Genomic DNA, 24,740 nt, shown 5'->3' on the forward strand with positions numbered 1-24,740 from the left:
TGCCTAACTGTAAGTGAGAGGTGCTGGAAGTGTGGAAGGCTGAGGGAGAAAAATAGAACCAGCAAAGGACCAGGTGAGGAAAGAAAATGAGAGAAAAGAGAAAAGCAGAGACAATTGAGAAGAACAGAACATGCATTAAGAGGAGAGACAAGGAGCGGAGTCAGCAATAAAGTAGGACTTGCAGCCGGTGAGTATTAAAAATACGAAGGAGCAGAGCATGGGGGGAACACTCAACACTGCAGGGAGCAAAACCTCTCCCTCTGAGGTCCAGTGCATGCATTCTATTTCCCCCCACCCACTGCTAGCTCATGAAGCTTTGTAGCACTAGCAGTAACTGTCAGCAAGTGCTAGAGAGATACATTCTGGCAGCTGCCCCACAAAGGCTGAGAGTCCGTGCTAGGCCTTACAAGGAAAGAAGATAATCTTTGCAAGAATGAATAGCCAGCAGCTTGGGATAAGGGTAAGAGGTAGCGTGTGAGAAGGGAGGATTAAGATGCACATTTCAGGTAGGTGGAGGAAGGGGCAGTTGGAAGGAGAGTGTCAAGGTTGAATAGAGTGCTGGGGTCTCACTTCCATTTTCCCAGAAACAAATTGTTAGCACAATAGCAGCCATTTGAGTCAGTGACCCCTGCATTCAGCAATTTGGTTAGTTGCTAGAGCTTCCATTTGGTAAACTCATACCTAATGCACACCCCCTTTGGGGGGAATGCACTGAGTTCCATACCTCTCTTCCTAGCCAGTGCAATGATATCAGCCGCACTCTTACTCATCACCTTGGTGATATACACCGGACAGTTGATTCGACTGGCAATGGTGATGGCACGAAAAACAGCTTCCGCTTCAAGCTGAAATGGACAAGAAAACAGGCAGAAAAATGTAGGTTGAAAAGCGGAAGGAAGTGAAAATGAAATCCAGGACTGAGCCAGATTTCTCTCTTTTTAACAACAACAACAACAAAGGCCTTGTTCTGCGTGGCTCATATACTGCTGTGCAGTGTTGGATGGGAGGGAGAAAAAAGTCACACACAGCCTTGCACAGCTTGTGTAAGGGCCAAACACAATTCTAGAGTGTGTCCGCTCTACTTTTCCAGAGGCACATGGTGCCTCATGGGGGCAGAGCGGTGGTAAGAAGGCAAGGACACAGCTCTGCCTCTAACCCCATGCATTAGCTACCCAGTACTGTTGGCCTGGGGATTGATAAGCTAGAATATCGTAGCACCAAGCTTCCCTGTGCTATCCCAGGGCAATGCAGCTCGGTACCCCACTGCCCCTTGCTAACGGCACCACCAAGCCTTAAATAGTAACAAAGTAACATTATAAAGGACTTTGCTGCTAGAACCAAAGCTTCACTCCCTCCCCTATTAACTCTTCCAAATCCACATTTCTTCGTGAAGCCCCCTGTCCTTCCCCTAGAGTGACCAGATGTTCCGTTTTTATAGGGACAGTCCTGTTTTGGGGAACTTTTTCTTATATAGGGGTCTATTACTCCCCACCCGTCCCATTTTTTCACAGTTGCTATCTGGTCACCCTACCGTCCCCCTACAAACAAACAAAAAGGAAAAGGAAGGGGAAAACAGAGTCATAATTCATAGAAAGTCTCTGTACCCTCAGACAATGCAGGCTTAGGCCCAATCTCTACACAAGGATAAGACAACAGTGAATATAAGTATTTCTAAGGAACAGCATCAGCAATATAGGTTGAATTTAGCCCATAATCCACAGAAGGCTTTCAAACATCCTCCAGTAAGTCCCCTCTTTTCCTCAGTGTCCAAGCAATCTCCCAAAAGGAGCCATCTGGGACATGCATACAAATCATGTCTTCAGTTGGAGCGGCAGTGTCTTTCCAGGGCCACTAGAGGCCTCTCTTCACTGCCACTAGTCCAATAGTTGGCCCAATTCCTCTCTGTATAGCTACATCCCAATATCAGAAGTGTTACTTAAATCCAGAAAACTAGAGTGACCAAAATATTAGACACAAAGGTTATTGATAATTCTCTTCAAAGTCTTTATCCGTCAAATCTGTAAAGACAGCATCTCCAAAAGCACATGGCCTAAATCTTTACAGTTTAAGTACTTCTTTTAACTCTCTTCTCCTAAAATCAAAATGTTCACCCCAGCAATTATTGTTTTTCACCTGATGTTCTCCTAGGAGCCATTATTACAAACATACACACCTAATGACAAGCCAGAGTGTAGATTCATATCCTAATATGGGAATGGTTTATCACCAGGCAAGCCTAAGGAAGAAGTGGAGAGGTTTTGTACCTCAGTAATGGGGCTACCACATGTGATGGTAAGAAATACTTCAGCTTACTTTTTGGCAAATATCAAACTAGGATTTTCCCCAGGCCTGCACTCCCATTAACAGGAAAAGACTCATTAATTCAGAAAAATCCACACCCCTCAATGATATAGCTATGCCAACCTAACTCCCAGTGTAGACAGAGCTAGATCGACAAAAGAATGCTTTTGCTTACCTAGCTACTGTCATGTGGGAAGGTGATATTCCTACACCCACAGAAAAAGCCCTGCCATCAGTGTAGGTCCATCTACATACGAGGCTATGCCAGCATAGCTACAGAACCATAATTATGCCACTATAGTATCCATAATGTAGACGTGACCTTAGAAAAATCCTTTTTCAGTGACCCTATGCTGATCCATGCATGAACGGATTTTATTATAGGAGAAAAGTGCATAAATCAAGCTGACCCACAGAATCCTTCCATTCTCATGAATTCACAATATTACAATATGTAGATGTTTGTGAATATGTACAAATAGTAGGAAAAAACATTTATTAGGAGTATTTTTGGCTGAAATGTCTTGATCAGCTGATGTACAATATGTCCTGTGAATATTTTGCAGACTTTGTTACTAATTTTTAGCATGATGTCTCTTACTTAGAAAATTTTGCAGAGAATGGCATTATCAGAACAGGTTGTGAAAAGCAGATGGTTTGCTCTCCTCGCCTCCAACCCTCCATCCATCTACCATCTTCTCTTTTATTTATTTATAAGAAACCTACTTCCCATGGTGTATAGATGCCAGAAGACATTTCCAAGAAATACAGACTTAGTTAAGCCTCTTACCTCCTCAGGTCTGCTTAGGGCATGTCCCTCAGGTCCTGTGATTCCCATCTCCAGGATACGTTTTTGTTCCTGCAATGTAACAGACAAATGCTGACCACCTCTAGAACAACATACATTTATGTTAAACTTCCTTTAGTGTACCGAGGGAAACGTTTTCATACTGCCTCCCTATTTGTATGTGCAACTGATAGTGCCTGCAAAAAGGGAAGCAAGGATGAAAAGACCGGCCCTAAATATATTGGGCCAGATTTTTCACTGACAAACACCACATGCAACCTGCTATGGGCTTCAGTGGAAGATTTGTGGCTGCAAGGCAGTATAGAATTTGGTCTATTGTGACTGCCCCATGAGAAAAATGCTATTGTCCTCCCCTAAAAAGGAGTCTTATGAGAGAAGAACACTCAATGCCATGAAATATTGTACTTATTAAGGCAAATATTGTACTTATTAAGAACAACCCTGTTCTGTAATTCCTCCTTTACTTACACAATATTTTTTCTTCTTTCTCTCCTCCTAAGTAGTATCATTACTTTCTCAATCTTTTTGACAGTACCTATTTACCCTGCTGATTCTTCCTCTAACCCTTTCAGGGGTCTTGCTTACGTGGTCTAAATTTTCTGTAATACTTTTACAGTTGATCATGAAGATGCAAAATTAAATGCCTTCTAACTCCACTAAAAATGCACCCTTTGGAGCTATATTACTACTTAATGTTATCTTAAAAATGAGTATTCCAAGTATTCATTGCTCAGTCAGCTGATGTTTGTCAGCAAAATGTTGTGCCAAAGCTTCTTATGAAAGGACATGTGGGCAATCCTTATGATTTCATATAAAGATCATGCAAAGGGTGTTTTTTGGAGTAACAGTTTTTTGTTTTCTGATCAAAAAAGGTGATGGATTAATAGGACCTGCAGACATAGCAAAAGCTTTCTCACACAGAGCTATTAATGCCCCACAAATCCTGACCTGTCTCACCCTTAGGTCTCTAATGAGCAGAGCTGGCCAAATGTTATGATTCTGTGATATAGACAAATGTCCTCCAGAGACAGGGATGAAATCACTTAACACATTTTCATATGTAACCTAATGAATATTTGATCCCAGGTCTCTGGGGGTGAAAAGCTAACATACTACAAACCTACTCCAACAAGAATCATTTAGATTACACATATAGATTTGTTTCAGAGTAGCAGCCGTGTTAGTCTGTATTCGCGAAAAGAAAAGGAGTACTTAGAGACTCTAAGGTGCCACAAGCACTCCTTTACATAGATTTGTGTCTTTACTATACTGGGTGACAAATGGACAATCCATCATGACCATATATATAAATACACTGTACTAACCAGCCTGTCTCCATGCGACACATTTGGGTTAGAAAACCAAAGTATTTTGCATATATATTTTAAAATCATTTTAAATAAAATACACCTGTCACCTATGCATGCAGGATGCTGCAGACAATTAAAATGCAATAATAAGACATTACAAATACATAATATGAAAGAAGCGGGATGACAAAGAATGGCATCATTTAAAAATAGGCAAGTCACATCCAGAAGATGGCAGAATGAAGCAGACAGAGTGACAAAATTATCCACTGTAAGAGGATTCAATAGTGTTAATAAACTAGGACATGAGTTTGATGAGATAAACATTTGGGTTTACATAATGATTAATCATTCAAGCATCCACCATGAGCAGCTTTCTTTCCACCACCAGTATCTTGCTGTAGAATACAACTCTTTTTTTTTTCCTTTTCATTTAGCAGGAAATTTCAGCCTTTTTTTTTCCAAATTGGAATGGTTTTTTCACCTGAAAATGTTGCAATTTCCCATGGAAGAGAAATTCCAGTTCCTGATCAGCTCTCTTATCTACTGTAATTAGAACCATGCAGGCAAATCCCTGAGCCCATGTGAAGCTTCACTGAAGTCAATGGGACTCCACACAAACACAGGGCTCCACTGATGCATATTCCGTTGCAGGATCAGGGCCTTACATTGTTAATTCTTCAGGGCAGGGGCCATATTTTTGAAATCACTGTAATGTGTCATGTAATGTTATGATCATATATACTTTTTTTTAAAGAAAATAATAATCCTATCACCACAACCTCTTCATTTTGAGTCCATGGATGAACTCCTGGAAATCAATGGGAGTTCAGCCATTGACTTCACTGTGGCCACTGTGGCCAGGATTTCACCTTGCATCTGCTGTCTTACACATCACTGCTGTGGCATCCCGTGCTACTGGGACAGCTGTACACCATTAGGCCACGGTTTCCTGGGGGCACACTCTTGTGTCTCAGAGGACATTTTAAAGGGACACAGTATTTGAATTTCCTTAACTTGATTAAGTTCCAGATTCAGAGAGACCTCCCTTTCAAGAACTTGGCCTCATTTATTTTTAATCACTTTTTAGAAAGTTTTACAGGGTTGGGTTTTATGTTCCCTTTGTAGATGTTTATAAGGGTCTTTTCAGCAAAGAAGCACGAACAGGTCTGAAAGCAATACCATCAAATGTGCTTGGGTCCATAGCCTTGCCCCCCTTGCATACACTGACTTCTTCAGCAGCAGCAATACTGGGGTAAGGCCTCCCAACTCCTCAACCGCTCCCCAGCATCTTCACAGGATTCTCCCTGCTGCTTGTCCACCCAGCTGCCACTGCTCCCAGGGACCCAATTCTTGCATCCCCATGTCCCTCCCACTGAGGCCCCTTCTTTTACTCCCTACATCCCAGGCAGGGAGCTGTCAGGAGTATCACCTTTCAGCCTGCATGCTGTATCATTACACACATGGAATTCTATACTGGCATTCCCATAATCCACTGATTTATCATTACAAGAAATTAGATTCAGCAAGGAAGCTTTACTAGGCAGTCTCTGTTTTCCCACCAACACTTTCTCTGATTGTTGTACTAGCAGACAAGTTTCCCTTCTCCCCTGTCACATGAAACATATTCACTCTCTAAGGGAAACAGAAGAAGAAATGCAACTCACTCACCTGAGCTATCAAATCTCCATTTTCAGCATGGACCATGATTACAGCTCCAAGCCCTTTCAGAAAGGTAAAAGCTTCATAAAGCTGTAAGTGGTACAAAAAGGGTCATGTTACTGAATAAGGGTAATATGTTACTTGTTTCACAAACATTTCTCCTCATATTTTGAATCATATTTTTATGCTGGCCCTTGCACAAGTGTTCAGCCACCACCAGCCCCATGTACAATCCCTGCTAGGACCTCTGTGGCTGCTAGCTATTCCATGTCCCCAGTCTCCACACCAGCCTGTCACAGAGTGGTGCAACAGCTGTACTCCTGAGGAACTATGTGCCACCTATAGGCAACGTGTCTCCCTGAGGTCCTTCTAAGGCAAGGCAGCTACGCACCACCTCCAATACAGTCATGTGCCTCGTGACAGTTCTCTCGTCTGCAGTTTGAGTACAGGCAGCTAACTAAATAAATAGATATAAAAAAGCTTCCATGAATGAACAAGGAATAAGTCCACTAAATTGGAATAGCAGTTAAGCTATGGACACTTTTAGTACAGCTACAGTACCCATATGTTCCCTGAAGTATATACTTCACGCGCCTTTCTATAAGTGTGGGCACAGTTTCAATCTCATGAATGTCTTTCATTTACAGCTGAAGAATTCTACTGTTTTCTCTCATGGGTTTCCATGTTAGTTGCTTTCCAACATTCAAAAATAATCCCTGCAAAAGGGAAGCAATGGATTCTATTCCTTACACATGGGCTTTTCAAAAGCACCCAAGGGAGTTTAGGGACTGCCACTGAAAGTCAATGGGACTTGTGCTTCTAATGTCTTTAAGCACTTTTGAAAACCCCACCCTAAATTTTTTGTATGTGGTCTCACTAAGTAATATTGGAAGCCCAGTTTTCGAACTTGGGCACCTAATCTTATGGTATCCAGCCTTCAGCTGAATCACTCAAACAACTGCTCAATGGGCTTGGGGCATGTGAGCACTGATCTGAGCATGCAAATATGTAAATGGGCACTCTGCTTTAGCCATTCAAGTTTGAATATTGGATCCCTTGCCCCCTTCTCCACCTTTTCTTAATATATTTTGCTGTAATTAATTCCATCAAGAAGTTGGACTTGGCATGCACCTCTTCTCAAGAGGATGCTGTTACATTTAAAAGTCTAATGAAAACCACATGTATTGGAAGTGTAACAACAGTTGTTTAAGAGAAAAGGAAACTCAGCTCTGGAACAAAGTGGGAATGAAGCATTTGCTCAACTGAATAAGCAAACATTATTATTACTAACAGATGCCATTGTCCAATTACAATGATCTGCTGTCTGTGAATTAGAAAGCTGAAGAGGTTGGGTCTAGAACAAGTGCTATACAAACAAGCTCATTGTAATCTCCAACTCCAACAAATGAACTCAACCTTTCCCAAAGAACATGATTTAGCAGTTTGCAGTGAGTGAGAAACATGTGGGATTTCAAAAGCTATGTCACTTTTAATATTGCCACTAGTGTATCTTCTCTTCCCCCCCCCCCCAGCTCAGATTGAATATTCCAAAGCCAACAAGCGATGATATAAATCCAGGGCAAAATCTCAAGGGGTGTCTGTTACTTCCATTGAGCCTGATACCATGAAACACTAGTCACCTCTTTGCAAGGTGCTGAGTGCCATGTGCTCCCATCAGCCTCCATGGAAAATACAGATGCTCAGCATCTCTCAGGCTGCGGCCTCCAGAGAGACAAATTTCATATGTATGCATTTTCTCAAGTTCAGTTCAAAAGCAGTATGACTGTCTCAGGTAGCTCTAAACTTCTTAACTAATCAACTGAAAGGAGTTTACGTATATCAACAACGATAAGCATGCTGAAGAATACCTGACTGTCAGACATTTGGTAGAGATCTTTATAGGCCATGTAGACTTGGAAAGAATTGACACCTGTTCCAAGACAAAACACAAGGGAGTTGCAATGTTAAGTAGATTCTTAAAGTATTTTTGAATGTCTATTTTGGAGGAAAAGATTATTCAGGAAACTTGACACAGGACATTCACCTTGATTAAGTGATGACCCCTTTTGCTGGGCCCCAATGTACAGTTACTGCCCACCTCCCATTCCAGACTAGACCTGGAGCAAGCCAACCATCATTGCAATTGAGATATATATAAGATATATATGTGTGACCAAAGAGATACATTAAGCCTGCTAAGGCGGAACCAGTAGTCATTTCTTATCCAAGAAAACCCAGCCAAAGGTAATTAACTTAATTATAATCCTATGTGAGCATTCACTGGATAGACAAGCTGAAAGATATACTCCTAACCAAGTAATGCAAATTCTCTGTTGCAACTTTCCTTTTTCTCTCTTAGGGCCATACCCTGACCCATTGGCATCAGTATGTGCTTTGATTCCATTGGAGTCAATGTTCCCCCTGAAGTCAGTACAATACTGTTCTCGCAGCTGAAAATGGATATGGCTTAAGCTGCACTTTTCAGTTAGTGGACTGCCCATATATTGATGCTCAGAGACCAAGGTGCAGATTGATAATGTGGCACCCATCTGGCTATATGTCCATATAGGGTCAGAGATCCTCCCTCAGCCGGTATACATTGACCTAGTCAATGGAACAACATGGATTTACACCAGCTGAGGATCTGGCCCATTACTTATAAACCTAACTATTTAAACAAATACTTTTAAAATGTGCCTGATGCCTTCTCTCATGCCAGTGAGACCCAGCAAGGTCCCATCCCACATGTTATGAAAGTACCATTTAAGTCATGCCTATGAAATCCTGAAGATAGTCAAAGAAATGGGTAGAGCAATCTGTGTATCCTCTTGGCCAATATAGTACTTTCCTTTGTGATTTCTTTACATCATATGTGAGATTATGATTCATGGGTTATGTAGATTGGCTGCTGAAATGGTTGCAAGTCAGAGGAAGCTATCTGCACCTTTATGAACAGTTGCTCCTGCAAAATTTTGAACCTCTCTAATGCCAAAACCTCTTTGAATGAGCACTCTATTGATTTAGAACTTATTAACTGTCCAACTATGATGGGCCAATCTCATCAGCAGCTCTGAAAGCTCCATGGCGATCCCTGAAGAGCATATTAGACAAACTCAAAGTTGAAATGTGATAACTAAGCATAGCTTCTTAACTAACCTGGGATCACTTAGTCAATCAGTGTAAAGTACATAATAGGGTCTAGATCCTCAGTTGATGTCAATGGAGCAATGAAGATTCACATCAAGACAATTTATACCAGCTGAGGATCTTGGCTTAGATGTTTCCAGTTTTCAGAAGATATTATATATTAATTTTTAAAGCTCCTGCCATGTTGAAAAAAGTATGCTATTTTATTTGTGCTTTATTTGTGCTTTACCTCCATGTCTCCTATCACACATGAGTAATTCACACTGACTGAGACACACTACAGCATCAGTGAGAATGAAAGTGACCTCCAAATGCTATACCTCTCAAACAATCCACTTAGGACCCCATAATACATTCTGCTTTCTGGACCAATGAACAGATTCTTTCTTAAAGTAAATGCCAGGTCAAATTTGTATTGAAAACTCAAATTTTTATACTGGAAGCAAACTATTAACCCTGTTGTCTGCACCCGGCTCTTAATGTAAGCCCTCAAGCACATACGAGAGCCATCTGTGAGCCAGCTCTGGAAAATAACAGCTAATCTTTGATACAAGCTGCAGTACACTTGCTTGATAGTAAATCCAGCTGAAACTAGATTTAAATCCACATGATCAAAGATGATAGCAGGGGAAGAGGACTAATTTGGCACTGTCAACAATGGCAAATGCTGTCAGCCTATAAAATCAGCCCTATTATAAAAAGCATTGTAAAATTAGCTTCATTTTGCCCAAATTGTACATAATCCTGAAGATTGAAGACTTTAAAGGTTGATAGAATATTCTGTGGCCTAAAATCTGGTTACACAGCAGGTGTACTGTTATAGTAGTGCTGCTCAGGATGAAAAGTCCTATATTACTCCATATATGTGGTTTCTCACTGAAAAACTGTTTACACAGTAAACAAACTGTACTTTGTCTGTATAGTTATACAGTACAGTTCTATTTAAATAGAGCTTCTCAGATATGGTCCTTCACAATAGTCTACAAAGGACACTGAATGTATGTATTTGGCTTTCTGACACACAAGCCCAGATTATACTTTTAGCAATAAATACCTAATTGGTACTCAGGCACTTTGAGTGCACATGAACAAATAGGTAATGAACTATGTAAATGCGTGTTTTGTGGGCACAATTTAGGAACCTAGACCAAGATTTTTTTTTAAGTGTCTAAAGTTAGGCTCCAAAACAAGTGACCTGACTTTCGTAAGTATTGGGCCTCCACTATCTTCCATTAGGTGCTGCTGAATGGTCAGCAGTTCTGAAAATCAGGTCACTACTGCAGATACCTAAATGTGGATTTAGAATCCTAACTTTAGGCTCCAAGTTTTGGAAATCTTGGCCTTAATTTTGAAAATTAGCCATATATTTCCAAATCTCAGGTCAAAGCAAGTGAAGTGCCATGTGGCATTGTTGTTCAAAGATGTATAGCCTGTGACGACTGTCCAAGCACTCAAGGTTGGTCTCCTAATTTTGTTATCTTAATATAAGGCCTGCCTTGCACTTTGCATAGAGTTATTTCCATCTGTCAAGTGCCATCATTTTTAATCAGATAACATTTTCCCCTTGCTGATTTGAATTCTCCTCATCTGTACTGGCATAACTCTACTGCCTCTAATGGAGTTACTCCTGATTAATTGCAGTGCATGGAGTTTCAGGCCCACTTTACAGGGGTAAATGAATACAAAGGTTCATGGGCAGGGTATCTAGTACCTATATGCCTCTTTCGTGGGAAATAACAGGACTATCCGGAGTACTTCAGAATTGAGAATTTGCACATTGCTTAAAGAAAATGAAAACATTTTATTTTAATTAACTAACCTTTATCTTGCACCAGGATATCCAGCTCTTCTCGGATCCCATCATACCAGCCAGTGATATCCACATGGAGAGAGTAATCACAACAGGATTTGGTGTCAGCTGCCTCATGCCACTTTTCAAATGCGGTCAATAAACTCACCCCGGCTTCAGGGAGCACGTGATCAACTGAAATATAGATGAAGCACCTGTTACATAAATTGCACGTATTTCCTATTCTGCAGTTTCAGTGATTATCTATAGTGTACCTACAACAAAGCAGTATTTTTATTGGCACAGTATAAATTGCAGGATGTGGGACAGACACAGACCTCTCAAGTATTCCAGCTTTTGCAGAACATTCTGCATTGAAGCTGAATCTAGCAGCCTGTTTTGCTGTACCATGAAGTCAGAAAATGTTCCCAGACATGAGAGAGAGATCTAAACACCCTGTATCTTAGGGAAGGTACACTGAGCTGGTATGCAAGAGATCATGAATTCTGGTCTCTACTGACTGCCATTTACATTCCTATGCACTTCATAACTCTCATTATTGACCGAGGCCTTATACCCTTTTCTAGAAGGCTGTCATGAATTAGCCCATTCCTCTTTACCAATAAATTAATGAAGAGATGTTCAGGCAGCATTGGGAATAGAATCCAGGGCTTCAAAATAGCAGATTCAAGTCTTAACCACTCAGTCACGCTGGCTTTCAGAGTCAGCGTGATGATGACTGGGACTAATGATGCATATAGAATTACTCATGTTTGCAGGGTTGGGTGCTACTTGAATAATGAAAACACAGCAAGGTGTACTGTATCTTAACATATGCAAACCTTCTGGTGTATTAATGAATGTATAGAATTGAGCCTTTTACTGGGCATTTTTCAATTTTGAAAGAAGGAAAAGCATGTTAAGAAACTTCACACTATTAATAAAGTAGAGAAATCCTTAAATTAAACAGTGCTAGCAGCTACATTAAATAAACGAAATAACTTCCAAAAGGAAAAGTACAGCTATTTAACGATTGTCCAGAAAGAAATCTGTTTTAACCTCTTCATTGATACAAATGTACTGAATATAGCTGGCAGGTCCCACCTCATGTTCTTGATGCATTTGAACTTTCAATTGATTACAATGGAGCAGCCATTTAAAACATCTGCACAAACATGTGCAGTGGAGTCCAACAGAGAGACTGTTAGGAGAATGCTGTTCTGCCATCTTTACTGGAATATACTGAACAATATTATCCACCTGCTTAAAAGTGAATCTGGTTTTCCAGTCCAGAGAGGATGGAAATAAAAGCCTATTTAGACTTTCTAAATAGGCTAAAAGATATGGGAGCACCCAACTGAAGAAAAAGCAACCCTTTCCACTATTAAAAAACAATAATGTATTGTGTGCCTATTTTCATGGTCTTTTGGTGCATGACATATATTCAAAGCAAAGCACCATCCAGCAAAACTAGCCATCCCCCACAAACCACTTCCAACTCGAAGGGAACACAGCTCCATGGGGCAGCACCAGACAGCTTTTGCCATTTACCCCAGCTGAGGCTCTGCCCCACATAATCTTAGTCCAGAGGGAAGCAAATGCGAGGCAGAAAAGATGCGACTTGCTCAGCAATCTGATTCGCAAAGGACGAGTTTAACAGCCAGGACCCTCCTACCAGGACATCCTGCTTCCAGGGTGTAGCTGTAAGCAGGCTTCATACTCCGCTGGTCTCATATCTGATTTCTTATATCACTGGTTTATTACTTTCCACATTTTTATCAGTATCTGATATGACACTGTAAGCACAACACTTTATTAGAATTGTTGCTTTGCTTTGTTACTGCCTATATCAACTGATTAAAAAAAAAATCAGTGATAGCAAGTATAGTAGATCTCATGAATGTTATGTGAGAGAAATCCAGGACACACTTGTAGAGCTGGCTTGGCATAAATAACTTCCCAATCATGGCCACTAAGAAATGAGGCAAGGTGCACGGATAGTTAAGTTGTAAATAGGGGCTTGACAAGCAATATGCTGGAGTCAGGATGTCTGTGCTAGCTAACGCAAGTAGCTACACCCTAATGCTATGGACAACTGACAAGATAAATCTCAAATTAAAGAACAGGTTCCCACATGAACAGCACATGGACAGAGCATGCCGGACTGGTTCCTGCAAAGTAACCAAGCCAACCCAAAAATATGTGATGTAATGTATAGCAAATGCAATGTAATCAGCAAATGTATATAAAGGAAGAGGTTTTCTGTGTAACTTTGGATGTGTGGTACATCCTACACTCATCTCCTACGCTTGAGTCTGATCAACTCAACGTAGCTTTGCTGTTTGCCAAACAAAACGAGAGTGACAAAATCTGCAGTTGAACTGAGTGTTTTGGTTCCCAAAGAACTAGATGAAGTGTTCTCCCAGAAGCAGACATGGTGCTCTGGATAAGTCGGGTGGAAAAAGTTTCAGAGGGAATCCCAACAACACTACCCTATGTGCAGCTGATTTTTCTAAGGGTAACCTCATTTTCATGTTGATCCTGGTAAAGTTGTCTACAGTAATCAGTGGAGATTCAAGCCCCACAAGACCCAGACATTGATCTGATCTTAAATGACTTCTGAAAACAGCTATGTAGAATATACACCAATAAACCCAGTGAACATCATGTGAACTGAAAACAGCAGGTTCCGCTCAGCACCAAGATAGTTAGATTTGAGAGGTGAGAGTGTCTAGTACTTACTGATCATGGTGGTACCGCCTGCTAGAGCTGCTTTTGTGCCTTGATAAAAGTCATCAACAGCAGTCATTCCTTGGTAGGGCTTTTGTAGGTAAGTGTTGACATCGATTCCTCCAGGGATGACCATACGCCCATTAGCCTCAATGGTCTTTACTCCACCAGGAACAATCAAATTCTCTCCTATTTGTCTAAACAGCAGGAAAAGCACAAGGAAATTTCCAGACAAAAACTAAATTAAGACAGAATCAAGGTTGACTGCACATATCAATAATTTTGTATTATTAATATTTGTATTACCATTTAAGGTAAACTATATTACAGGGAAGTTGCAATTATTTCAAAACCAAACATTCTAAACCCAAGACATTCAAAATTAAAGTTAAACTTAAAAGAAATTCAATTCATTTTAAGGTAGGAAAATGCAGTTAGGGCACCAAAACAAACTCTAGTCACAGTTTCTTCAAACTTCCCCTATAGTTAAAAATCAATCTTGTGCATAGGCTACATTTCAATATATATGAATTAAAGGTCTTGTAATTCCTCTTGTAATTCTTCAGAACTGAAAGCTTCTTCTTCAGTAGAAATCTCAACTCTGTCTTATAGTGACACAATGCAAAATCCATACAATCATTAGGAAGGCATTTTAGTATTTGTGGACTCCACTTAGATTAAAATTGATTTTTAAAAACATGTTAGATTTCAAAAATTGTTAACCCCTCCTGGGGTCAATACAGGGCAAAGTAAAGGTTCTATGGGTACCACAACACTGCATTTCCACACCTCAGCTTGCTTTGATTTGTTTTTTGGTTAACATTAACTGTGAACTTCCTGGGCTTATACTATTTTGTTTTAGGATAATTACCACACCCCTGTAACGTAGTTTCCCCTAAATTACTGATACATATTCTTAGCCCTAACTCCCTTTCAATATAGATTTTCTGTGGGATAAAATAATATTTATGTGCATATATATATATATGTACTCACCCCAGACATATATAGATCCTGAATTTATTTTGCCCAACATTAAAGTGCAATAGCTACCCATGAAGTGAAACATGGCAACTGTTTAACAGCCTGTAGCAACAATTTAAGATGGGAAATGAATATAACTATTAATTATACCCAGAGGAAACTACTAGTAATTACTCAAACTGGAATTTGGCCAAACAACCAGAGTTTAAAAAGAACCACAGGAGATCAAGAGCTCATTTTTACATCTCATCCAAAGGACTCCACATCCAACAGCACCGTGTCCCATACTACAGTGGGACACAGGGCTCAGTTCTAGTCTAGAGGGAAGAGCACCAGTTTCTGAATTAACCACACTGCTTCCTGTAATATCTGGAATTTTGCTAGAAGTCTCCATTCTAAGTACTAACCAAGTTTAGCTAGTGAGATCTGATGCTAGCTCAGCTTGAGGTCATATAGCTGTGTGTGAAAATGTCCAACAGTCACCCAAATGTTGCATTACACTGGGAGGCATGCTGTAACATGTTTACAACTATGATAAATATTCATGTAGCTAATTATAGAGTGAAAAATAGGTAGGGAATTAGTACAGATGCATGAATGCAAGCAGACCAGCACAGCAGGTTACACAAAAGGGACTTAAGATGCTTCAGGATTCTTCAAATTTGAATTGCAAAGAAATATCACAAGGTACTCAACAAATGAAAATAGGGGGAAGATCATCAGCTTGTTTAAATCAGCATTTCTCCATTGTTTTCAGTGGAACTAAGTCAATTTACACCAGATGATCATATGTCCCTAACATTACAATCAGAGCTACATTGCTTTCCTTGTGTGGCAAGGAGATCTGAGAATGGAAAAAAAGAACTAAGATCCATCTCCTTTAAATTCTACTTTGAAACAAGAATAACATTCCAAAAACTACATGTGAACACTGTGAAAAACAAGAAAACCAAAAAATAAAAGTAAGCTGCTTTTATTTCCCCCTTAAAAATATCTTTTCAGATTCTGATTCAACTAAGCACTTAAGCACGTGCTTTGCCGAAAAAGGACGGGCTTTGTGATGTGCTTAAAGTTAAACATTTTAACACAGGCCTAAGTCCCGCTGAAGTCCCAGCGTGTTAAGCATGTGTAGAAGTGCTTTGCTGAACCAGGGCCTGAGCCATTCTCAGTCCATTGCAGAGCGTCAGTTTCCTCAACATTGCTGCACTCCATTATGTTGAAGTGAATGGATTTCACTATACTTGGCTGGTGCGGATAGCAAGGTGGTGCCACTTTTAGACAGCCTGTCTCACTTCTAGTGTTGCCACCCAGGTTAAGCCTGCTGGAAGAAGGCTGATCCTCACTGGCATTGCTCAGTGATTTTTATTCTGACTGTTTGACTGGAACACTGAGCAACAGTGTGTGTCAGGCTTCTTGGACAGTTCATTTTGGAATAATATTTGTATGCTAATGAGAAAGTGGGGTCATTTAGTTGCTGCTTACAAGTGAGAGAGAAAGGGAATCATGCTTATAGTTGTATTCTAGCTACCATGCAAATGTGTCCAGACACCATTTGATGCACCAGTAATCATTAGCAACTTGCAAGATTCACCCTCTCAAACAGTTGCCATGATCTATAATTTCCTGTGAACAAAGCAAGTAAGCAATATCGTACTACATGAACAAGTTGACTAGGGCATAATGTAGAGGCCCCAATCCTGAATCCACTTACTCACATGCTTAAATTTATGCCCACGAGAAATCCCCATTGAGGTCAGTGCAGTTACTCAGATTTGTAAACAAAGAACAAAGGGTGGAAGCCAGGCAGGTACTTAGGCACCTAAGTCCCATTTTTAGGAGCCCAAGTCCTGGTTTTAGGCACCACTGTGATCCACAAAACACCCACATGGCTGCTGCCTAACCCTGTAGGTGCCTACGTTTTTTTTCCTCTGGGTATACAGCCTCACTTTAGACAGCCTCTCTCTAGGCCTGAGCATGTTCACTACTGCCTCATGATAATCACCCAGAAGCTTATCTCCCACCTAAGCCCCACAGTGATTCAGACTGGGGAACACTAGTGTTTGGCTGCCCAAGTCATGCACAGGGGTCCCACCCTGTAAGCAGCTTCTGAGCATGCCTACTGGATTGGGCCCCTCAGACAAGTTCACACAGAACAACTGCAGGAGCAAGACTGCCCTTGTAATTGTTAACCCAGGGGTTAGGGTACTTACTTATGATGTAGGAGACCCCTGATTCAAGCCTCCCCCCCAGGGGGAGAAGGGATATGAACAGGAATCTGCCACCTCTTAGCATTGCGATAGAATCACTCTAACTCATTCTGTGGCCCACATCACATTTAAGAATTCCATTGTTTAATTAAAATGGAACAACTTCAGCAGGAGAGATTGAGGGAGCCCCACATTTGAATACTCCATAGCCTCACAGCTGGGGCACTTACTGGGAGGTGGTGGAACCCTGTTCAAATGCTTTCTCTCCTACGGAGGAGCGGGGACATGAACCAGGGGTTTCCAACATCCTGGGTGAGTACCCTACTGCTGAGCGAAAGACTATAAGGGACATCCTTGTCCTCCTCCCCTCCCCCCTCCCGCCCCCCCCCAGCTGTTTTGTTGAATGTCCCACATGCATCTAGGGGAAGATAAGTGCTTAGCCACCTAAGTTTGTGGATCACTAGGAGAGCTAGGCACCTCCCTGCAGCCCAGACTTAGGGGCTTATTTCCCTGAGAGGGGCAGGGCTTAGCACATACCCCTCTGGTTGGTGTCTCCCATTGGCTAGTTTAGACAGCTCCCCCTTCCCCCCCCGTGCCATTCTGGTTTTGTGAATCACAGTCTATTGCATTGTATATGGAGCCCGAGCACCTCCCTCAGGCTTTGCAGATCAGTGTTTGTTCCTGTGATTTTATATGTGCCTAAAAGTTAGAAGCCGTGATGGTCAGTTTTGCAATACCTAAGTCCCTTTGTAGATCCCACCCGAAGTGTTTGCAAGATCAGTGCCTAAAATTCACAAGGGGTTTCAGACTTCAAGATAGCTCAAAGGTCAACTCATTTGTTTAATTATATGACATGTTTACACAGACCACAGAGAATGTGCATCTGAACAAAATAGGGCAGCACTAAGGTGAAGTAAAACTCTTCTTAAAGGGACACTAATTGGCTGATTGTGCAGACCAACATGGGTGCTCCCAAGAGTTTTGTTAGCTCCAATTAAAATGAGATTTTCTTGGGATTTAAGCACTCCTGCTTCCTTTTTGCAATGGACATGTCCACTGCTGAGCAAATGCACAAGAGTCAGAAAGGGAAACTGACTAGAAACTAAGAAACATAAAACAGAATAGTCTTTCATTGTCCAAGATGAATGAGGTGCATTACATTTATTATATTCTTTCTGTTGTAATAATCTATGGAATTATTAACAACACAGGTATGGCTAATTATTTAAAGAACATAATTTTTAGTCTGACCGTGTCCATCTACAAAAAAGGAGCTCCTAAGACAGAGAAACAATGTATTATTTATTGATTGTTGTTATTTTTTCATGCACTAGCTTTTGGCCTCTGGAGACGTGCACTGAAAACCTGCATATGTCATAGGTGAAGAAAGTTTGGTGGGCACAAACTAGTCTCTATTGGATATTTATGAATATCACAACATCTTTCCACTTCCACAATTCAGCAAAACTAGCAATATTTCTTCTCAGCCAAGGTCCAAAGTGGGAAGCAAAGAACTGCACGAGGAACCTTGCATCTCAACTGTCTGAATCCATTCAAGGCTATCTGAAATCTGAGTTTCTGAAGCAATATGTTTATCCAAAGAAAATCTGTATTGCTCCTGCAGCTGGCATCCTGAAGTTGTTGCAGGTTCTGTTTGTGGTGAGAGAAAGAGACTTGCTTTAAATCCGATTACCTTGTTAAAGTTTAGGAATTCGCTTGCGTTTTTATCTTTTTATTTCTTTTGTAACCAATTCTGACTTTATACCTTGTAATTGTTTAAAATTTATCTTTCTGTAGTTAATAAACTTATCTTATTGTTTTATCTTAACCAGTTTGTTTGGATTAGACTGTGTGGGAAACTCCACTTGAGGCTGGAGCATAATCATTTTCCTTTGTTGAAATGATGGACTCACAATGAGCTTGTCCTGTCCAGGAGGGTTCTATACAGTACATTTCTGCACATTTGCAAATGTGCAAGATGCACATTTCTGGGGTCAAGGCTGGGACTAAGAACATGCAGGTGTCACCCTGTATGTAACTCATGAGTGGCTGGGAGAGCATTCATGTATTCAGCTGGGAGTTATTTTACATGGGAGTGGCTGTGTAGAAGCAGGACTGTGAGCGGTGGCAGTTCACAGTAAAGCAGTGTAAAAAACTAAAGCTGAGGGGATACAGCTGTTCAACAGTCCAGATTGTACCCTGAGGAACGTGACACCTGCCCATCTCTATATAAGTGTGTAAGAAGAAAAAACACAAAAAGCATCTATATTCAGTGCACAAGCAGCGATGTTCACAATGCGGGTGTACAAGAGAGCAGCCGTATATGTACATGGGACACACACTAGGGGTTCTGTGTGAGGAAAAGTTCCTATGTAGGGACTCAGTATCCACATACAGCACAAAAATGGCACCAATACCAGCAAGTGAAAATAGCTGTAACAAGCACCCCACAGCACATTGAGCAAGTAACCGTTCATCTTCGCCTGGGATCTCTTGCTCTAGAGATACCTGACAGCTCGGCTGGGCTTGTGCTACTACCTGCGCTGCACAGGCGTTGGCACAGACTAAGTCCTGTCAGAAGTAACTGAGAATGGACCCATTGCAGGTGCAAAGAACTCCAGTCACAATGACTAACGGAAACTTTTACCTGTCTGACACTAGCAAAGATGAAAAGCAGATTTTTAGAATAAATAAAATATTCCTCTACAACATACAACATTAACAGGCATCCACAGAGGTGTGCAGGCTGGAGGAGTCAAGCTCACTCTCATAATTAATATGCATGCAAAAAGGTTCAGTATTTTAAAAACCAACTTTATCAGTCCATCTTCCAGGTATATGTCTGCATAGAAGGAGTGGTCATCATTGATAATTCTTCCACCTTTAATGAGCAGTCGATCACTCTGAGGAAAAAAAAAGAAGAAACGTTTATGAAGTAAACAAAAATTGAATCAAGTCAAGTACAACAAATCTAACCTTTATACCATGGACCCATTAACATCAGAAGTGCCAGGGATGCTCAGTTCATACCAGGGGTGGCCAAACTTACTGGCCCTCCAAGCCGAATATGACAATCTTCAAAGTTTGAGAGCCAGGGCACATCTGCTCCTGCTGAAGTCCCAAGATGTGTTTCCTGTAAGCTGCACGCTTGGGCGGCCATGCAGTTGATTAGCAGAGCCGCGCACATCCAGCCTGTGTTCCGGTGCCCCCCCCCCACCCCAGCTGCTTTGCAGCCACATTGCTCCTGCAGCTGCTTCTGAGACCCTCCTGCTGGCTGTGTAGAGCGGGGGGTGAGGGAAGTAGGAAAGGAGGGTGCTGATGTCAGGGTGTCCTCCTCCCCCAGTCCCTGTATCCCATCTCCACAGAGCAGGGTAGAGGGGACAGGGCTCATCAGGATTCGCAGCAGTCTGAGGTCTGAACAAGCCTTCCGGTGAGTGTCTTAAAGAGACAGTTCTCGGTCTCTCAGAGACTTCCCCAGCAGTCAACACACATAATCTCTGTCTGTCTGTCTCTCTCTCTCACACACACACACACACACACTTTTTCTCTCTCTCCCCACCTCCCGCCCATGTACCCATTTCCGCAGAGCGGGAGAGGGCAGGACATGGTTCAGGAGGAGAGCTTTCAGTGTGTGCCTTAAAGAGACAGCAGACAGGCATCTCTCAGAAACTTCTCCAGTAACCAGCACACATACACAAACACAGAGTCTCTGTGTCACACACACAGTGTCACACACAGATTCTCTGTGTCACACACACAGTGTCCATGTTGCGCACACGAACACACGCACACAGTGTCCGTGTCACACACCTCCCAACACTGTTGTTATTGTTGTTCCTTCTTGGTACTTCCTGCAATACCCATATATTCTCTCTAATTTTATTCTTTCAAAGTGTGTTATTTCGTTTTTTTGAGACTGATCTATGCATTTCATAATTTTTATTTCTCTCTTGCACTACTTCTTTGAGTAGTGAGTTCTAAAATGCCTAGCTTGTCCTGGCTGGAGAAATTATCCCTATTTTACTTTTTAAAAATATATACTGTATCTAGGTTTTTTGTTTCTACTAGTGGCGCACATCTGCACATTACCTTGGTGCACATAACAAAATTTATTCTGCACATGGGTAGAAAATTGGTCCTGAGCCCCAGCAGGTGCGCCCCACAGGGCTGAAGACCCGAGATGCCCCTTCCCGCTGGGCAGCAGCCCCTAAACCACCACTCCGCTGCAAGGTAGAGGTCCCGAGCTCCAACACCCAACCCCCTCCCCCGCTCCATCTGGTAGGTGGAGAAGGGGAAGCGCGGAGGACTCCATGAGCCACACTTTAATGGTTAAAATGGTCACATGTGGTTCGCGAGCCAGTTTGGCCACTCCTGGTTTATACATTCCACCTATCATGTTGTAATCATGCCGCCTGAAAGGCATACATTTTCTGAGTTTTGTGTCTGGGTTTTAGTCTCATCACTCCCATCAAAGTGATGCCAGCAAGATAAAAACCACTTACCATTTTTTATAAATCCTGCCTGTGTTGCTAATAACACCTCATACAATTAACAATGACAAATGGAAGAACATAGCCTTCTACCTTATCTTAGAATCATAGGAATACAGGGCTGGAAGGGATCTCCAGAAGTCATCAAGCCCAGCCCCCTGTGCTGAGGCAGGACCAAGTAAACCTTGACCATCCCTGACAGGTGTCTGTCCAAGCTGTTCTTAAAATCCTCCAGTGATGGGGATTCCACAACCGCGATAAATAGAAAGTTGTTCCTAAAATCTAACCTAAATCTCCCTTGCTGCAGATTAAGCCCATTACTTCTTGTCTTATCTTCAGTGGACATGGAGAACAATTGATCACAGTCCTTTTTATAACAGCCCTTAACATACTTGAAGACTCTTATCAGGACCTCCCTCAGTCTTCTTTTCTTAAGACTAAACAGAACCAGTTTTTTTAACCTTTCCTCATAGGTGAGATTTTCTAAAACTTCTCTCATTTTTGTTGCTCTCCTCTGGATCCTCTCCAATTTGTCCACATCTTTCCTAAAGCCTGGCACCGAGAATTGGACACAGTATTCCAGCGGAGGCCTCATCAGTGCCAAGCAAAGTGGGACAATTACCTCCTATGTCTTATATACAACACTCCAGTTAATACACTCCAGAATGATATTAGCTTTTTTGCAACTGCATCAGACTGTTGTCTTAATTTGGACTCCACAATAGCCCCCAGCTCCTTTTCAGCCATACTTTCACCTAGCCAGTTCTTCCCCATTTTTAAAGATAGGTACCATGTTTTCCCTTCTTCAGTCCTCTGGCACTTCACCTGTCCTCTATGAGCTCTAAAAAATAATTGCTAATGGTTCCAAGATTGCTTCAGCTAGTTCCTTAAATACCTTAGGAATAATCTCATCAGGCCCTGCTGACATGAATACATCCAACTATCTAAATATTCTTCAACCTATTCTTTCCCTATTTTGGCTTGCATTCCTTCCCCCTTGTTGTTAGTACTAATTGTGTTGAGTATATGGTCACCATTAATCTTTTTAGTGAAGACTGAAGCAAAATGGGCATTAAACACATCAACCTTCTTGATGCATCAGTTATTAGCTCTCCTTCCTGCTAAGTAGAAGACCTGCATTTTCCGTCCTCTTTCTCTTGGTCCTAATATATTTAAAGAACCTCTACCTATTGTCTTTTATGTCCTTTGTTAGGTATAACTCATTTTGTGCCTTAGCCTGTCTGATTTTGTCCCCATATACTCGTGCTAGTCTTTTGTATTCATCTTTAGCAATTTGTCCATGTTTCCACATTTTGTAGGATTCCTCTTTGATTTTCAGGTCATTAAAGAGCTCCTCATGGAGCCATATGGACCCTTTACTATTCTTCCTATCTTTCCCTCACATTGGGATAGGTTGCAGTTGTGCCTTTAATACTGTCTTCTTGAGAAACTGCCAGCTCTCCTGAAATTCTTTTTCCTTTAGATTTTCTTCCAATGGGACCTATCTATTCTCAGAGTTTGTTAAAGCCTGCTTTTTTGAAGTCCAATTTTCCTTATTTTGCCGTTCTTACTTCTTCCTTTCCTTAGAATCATGAAATTTATCATTTCATGATCACTTTCACACAAACTGCCTTTCACTTTCAGATTCCCAACCAATTCCTCACTGTCGGTCAGAATCAAGTCTAAAATGGCTGTCCCCCTGCTTACTTCCTCCACTTTTTGAAATAAAAAAGTTGCCCATACATTCCAAGAATTTATTGAAAATTTTGTTTTGCCATATTACTTTTCCAGCAGATGTCTTTTCCAGTCTTGATGATACCCATTGACCTACAGCCCAGATGGACAGTGGACTAAAATGTGTTACTATCTGATGGATATTAAGTGGCCAATGTGAAATGAGTTTGTGGGCACAACCTAGTTCCTAGAGGACAAATGTCCACAAATGCCAAAGCCATCACATAAAATAGTAATTTTCAGTCTTGGGCCAGATCATACTACAACTCTTTTATGCCACTACCATACTGTACAGGAGCCATAAAGGGAAAACAATCACCCCCAGGACAATTCCCTCAACACAAGAGCAGCATAGACCTAGCATATATGCCCCTACAATGCCCCCTTTATAGCCCCTGTCACAGGGCCAGCCAGGGTCAGGGCTAGAGTTGGAAATATAAGAGTAATGGCCAAAGAGTCTTTACTCCAGTAGTTCTTGGTCCCAGAACAACCTATTGACTACAGTGGGGAAGCTGCCTTAACTAACAGCAGCCCAGTAAGCTCAACTGTGCTGGTTCCCCAGAGTAGCCAAGAACATGCACCTTTTCCCTTCCCCCTCCCCGATCCATATTTTCTGTGCTGTGCCTCACAAGAGCCAACACAGAATCTGGTCTCTGGTTGACTGTCTCAGCAGATAGATCAAGGACTCAATGGACATGGAGACTGAACCACCTTCTCACCCCTCCAGGTGATCCCTCCAGATTCATTTCAGGGCACTTTAGTCACACAGTTCAGGGAAGTCTGCACTGCTGCTGCCTGCTCAGTATCCATTCTGTGAATGGAACATTTCAGTCTCCAGGGCTAGATTTAATTACACTGTCACGTGGCACTGCTGTAGGGCGAGCTCTGGGAGGGCTACAGCCAGCCCAACCAAACTCGGCTGTGCAACATTAGTGCTTGAGAACGGAGTGGTTTACCAGTAAACAGACCAGTTTACTGACTTGGCTTGCCTTCACAGCCCAAGCTGAGTGACATGCATAAAAGGGGGAAAATTAATTAGTTTTCTGAGGGAGTTAATTCTGTGTGCATGTCTTTATATGTGAATCTAGTGTTGAGTAAGGGCTCTAGCAGGGATGTGCAAGGGAATTAATAGGGGGAAAGAGTTCCTATGAAAAACAAGAAGCCAATCAGGGTCCCTTTTCCATACCCCTCTGCGATCTAAAAGAGCCTCCCAGGGGGCAGAGCTATACTTCATCATAGTGCCATAGGGCCTACAAAGCTGGTCAGCAGCAGAAAGTGAGAGCCTGCTGAGTGTGTCCCATATGCACTCCACCATCCCCAATCCCATCCAGAATTTCAAAGAGCGCAGGGAAAGAAAGGGAGTGAGTGCCACGCAATCTCTCTTGGGAGGTACAGCACGCTCCATTCTCTGTAGTCTACCAGCTCTGCAGGTTGGTATGAGATGAGAAGAGGGAAAGAGTGAGTTCTGACCTGAATGAGCAGTAGAGTTACACACACATATCCACAACTGAAGGTTACTTTTGTAAAAACTAACTCAGCATGTTTTCACTTCTCTTGACCTCAGCTGTAAAAGTAAAC

General features: G+C 41.7%; 1 protein-coding gene across 2 annotated transcripts in view; it reads right to left on the reverse strand.

Moving 5' to 3' along the window:
- CRMP1 (collapsin response mediator protein 1) overlaps positions 1-24,740 on the reverse strand; it is a 62,384-nt gene that overhangs the window by 18,152 nt on the left and 19,492 nt on the right. For both annotated transcript variants that reach the window (XM_038400124.2, XM_038400125.2), the window contains exons 2-8: positions 19,753-19,841; positions 13,760-13,944; positions 11,048-11,212; positions 7,950-8,011; positions 6,091-6,171; positions 3,092-3,160; positions 725-845 (exon numbers count right to left, since the gene is read on the reverse strand). In XM_038400124.2, coding sequence (XP_038256052.1) covers positions 725-845; positions 3,092-3,160; positions 6,091-6,171; positions 7,950-8,011; positions 11,048-11,212; positions 13,760-13,944; positions 19,753-19,841 — 772 coding nt within the window. The remainder of the gene's footprint in view (positions 1-724; positions 846-3,091; positions 3,161-6,090; positions 6,172-7,949; positions 8,012-11,047; positions 11,213-13,759; positions 13,945-19,752; positions 19,842-24,740) is intronic.

The sequence above is a fragment of the Dermochelys coriacea genome, chromosome 4, assembly GCF_009764565.3.
Source record: "Dermochelys coriacea isolate rDerCor1 chromosome 4, rDerCor1.pri.v4, whole genome shotgun sequence".
NCBI classification, from domain to species: Eukaryota; Metazoa; Chordata; order Testudines; family Dermochelyidae; genus Dermochelys; species Dermochelys coriacea.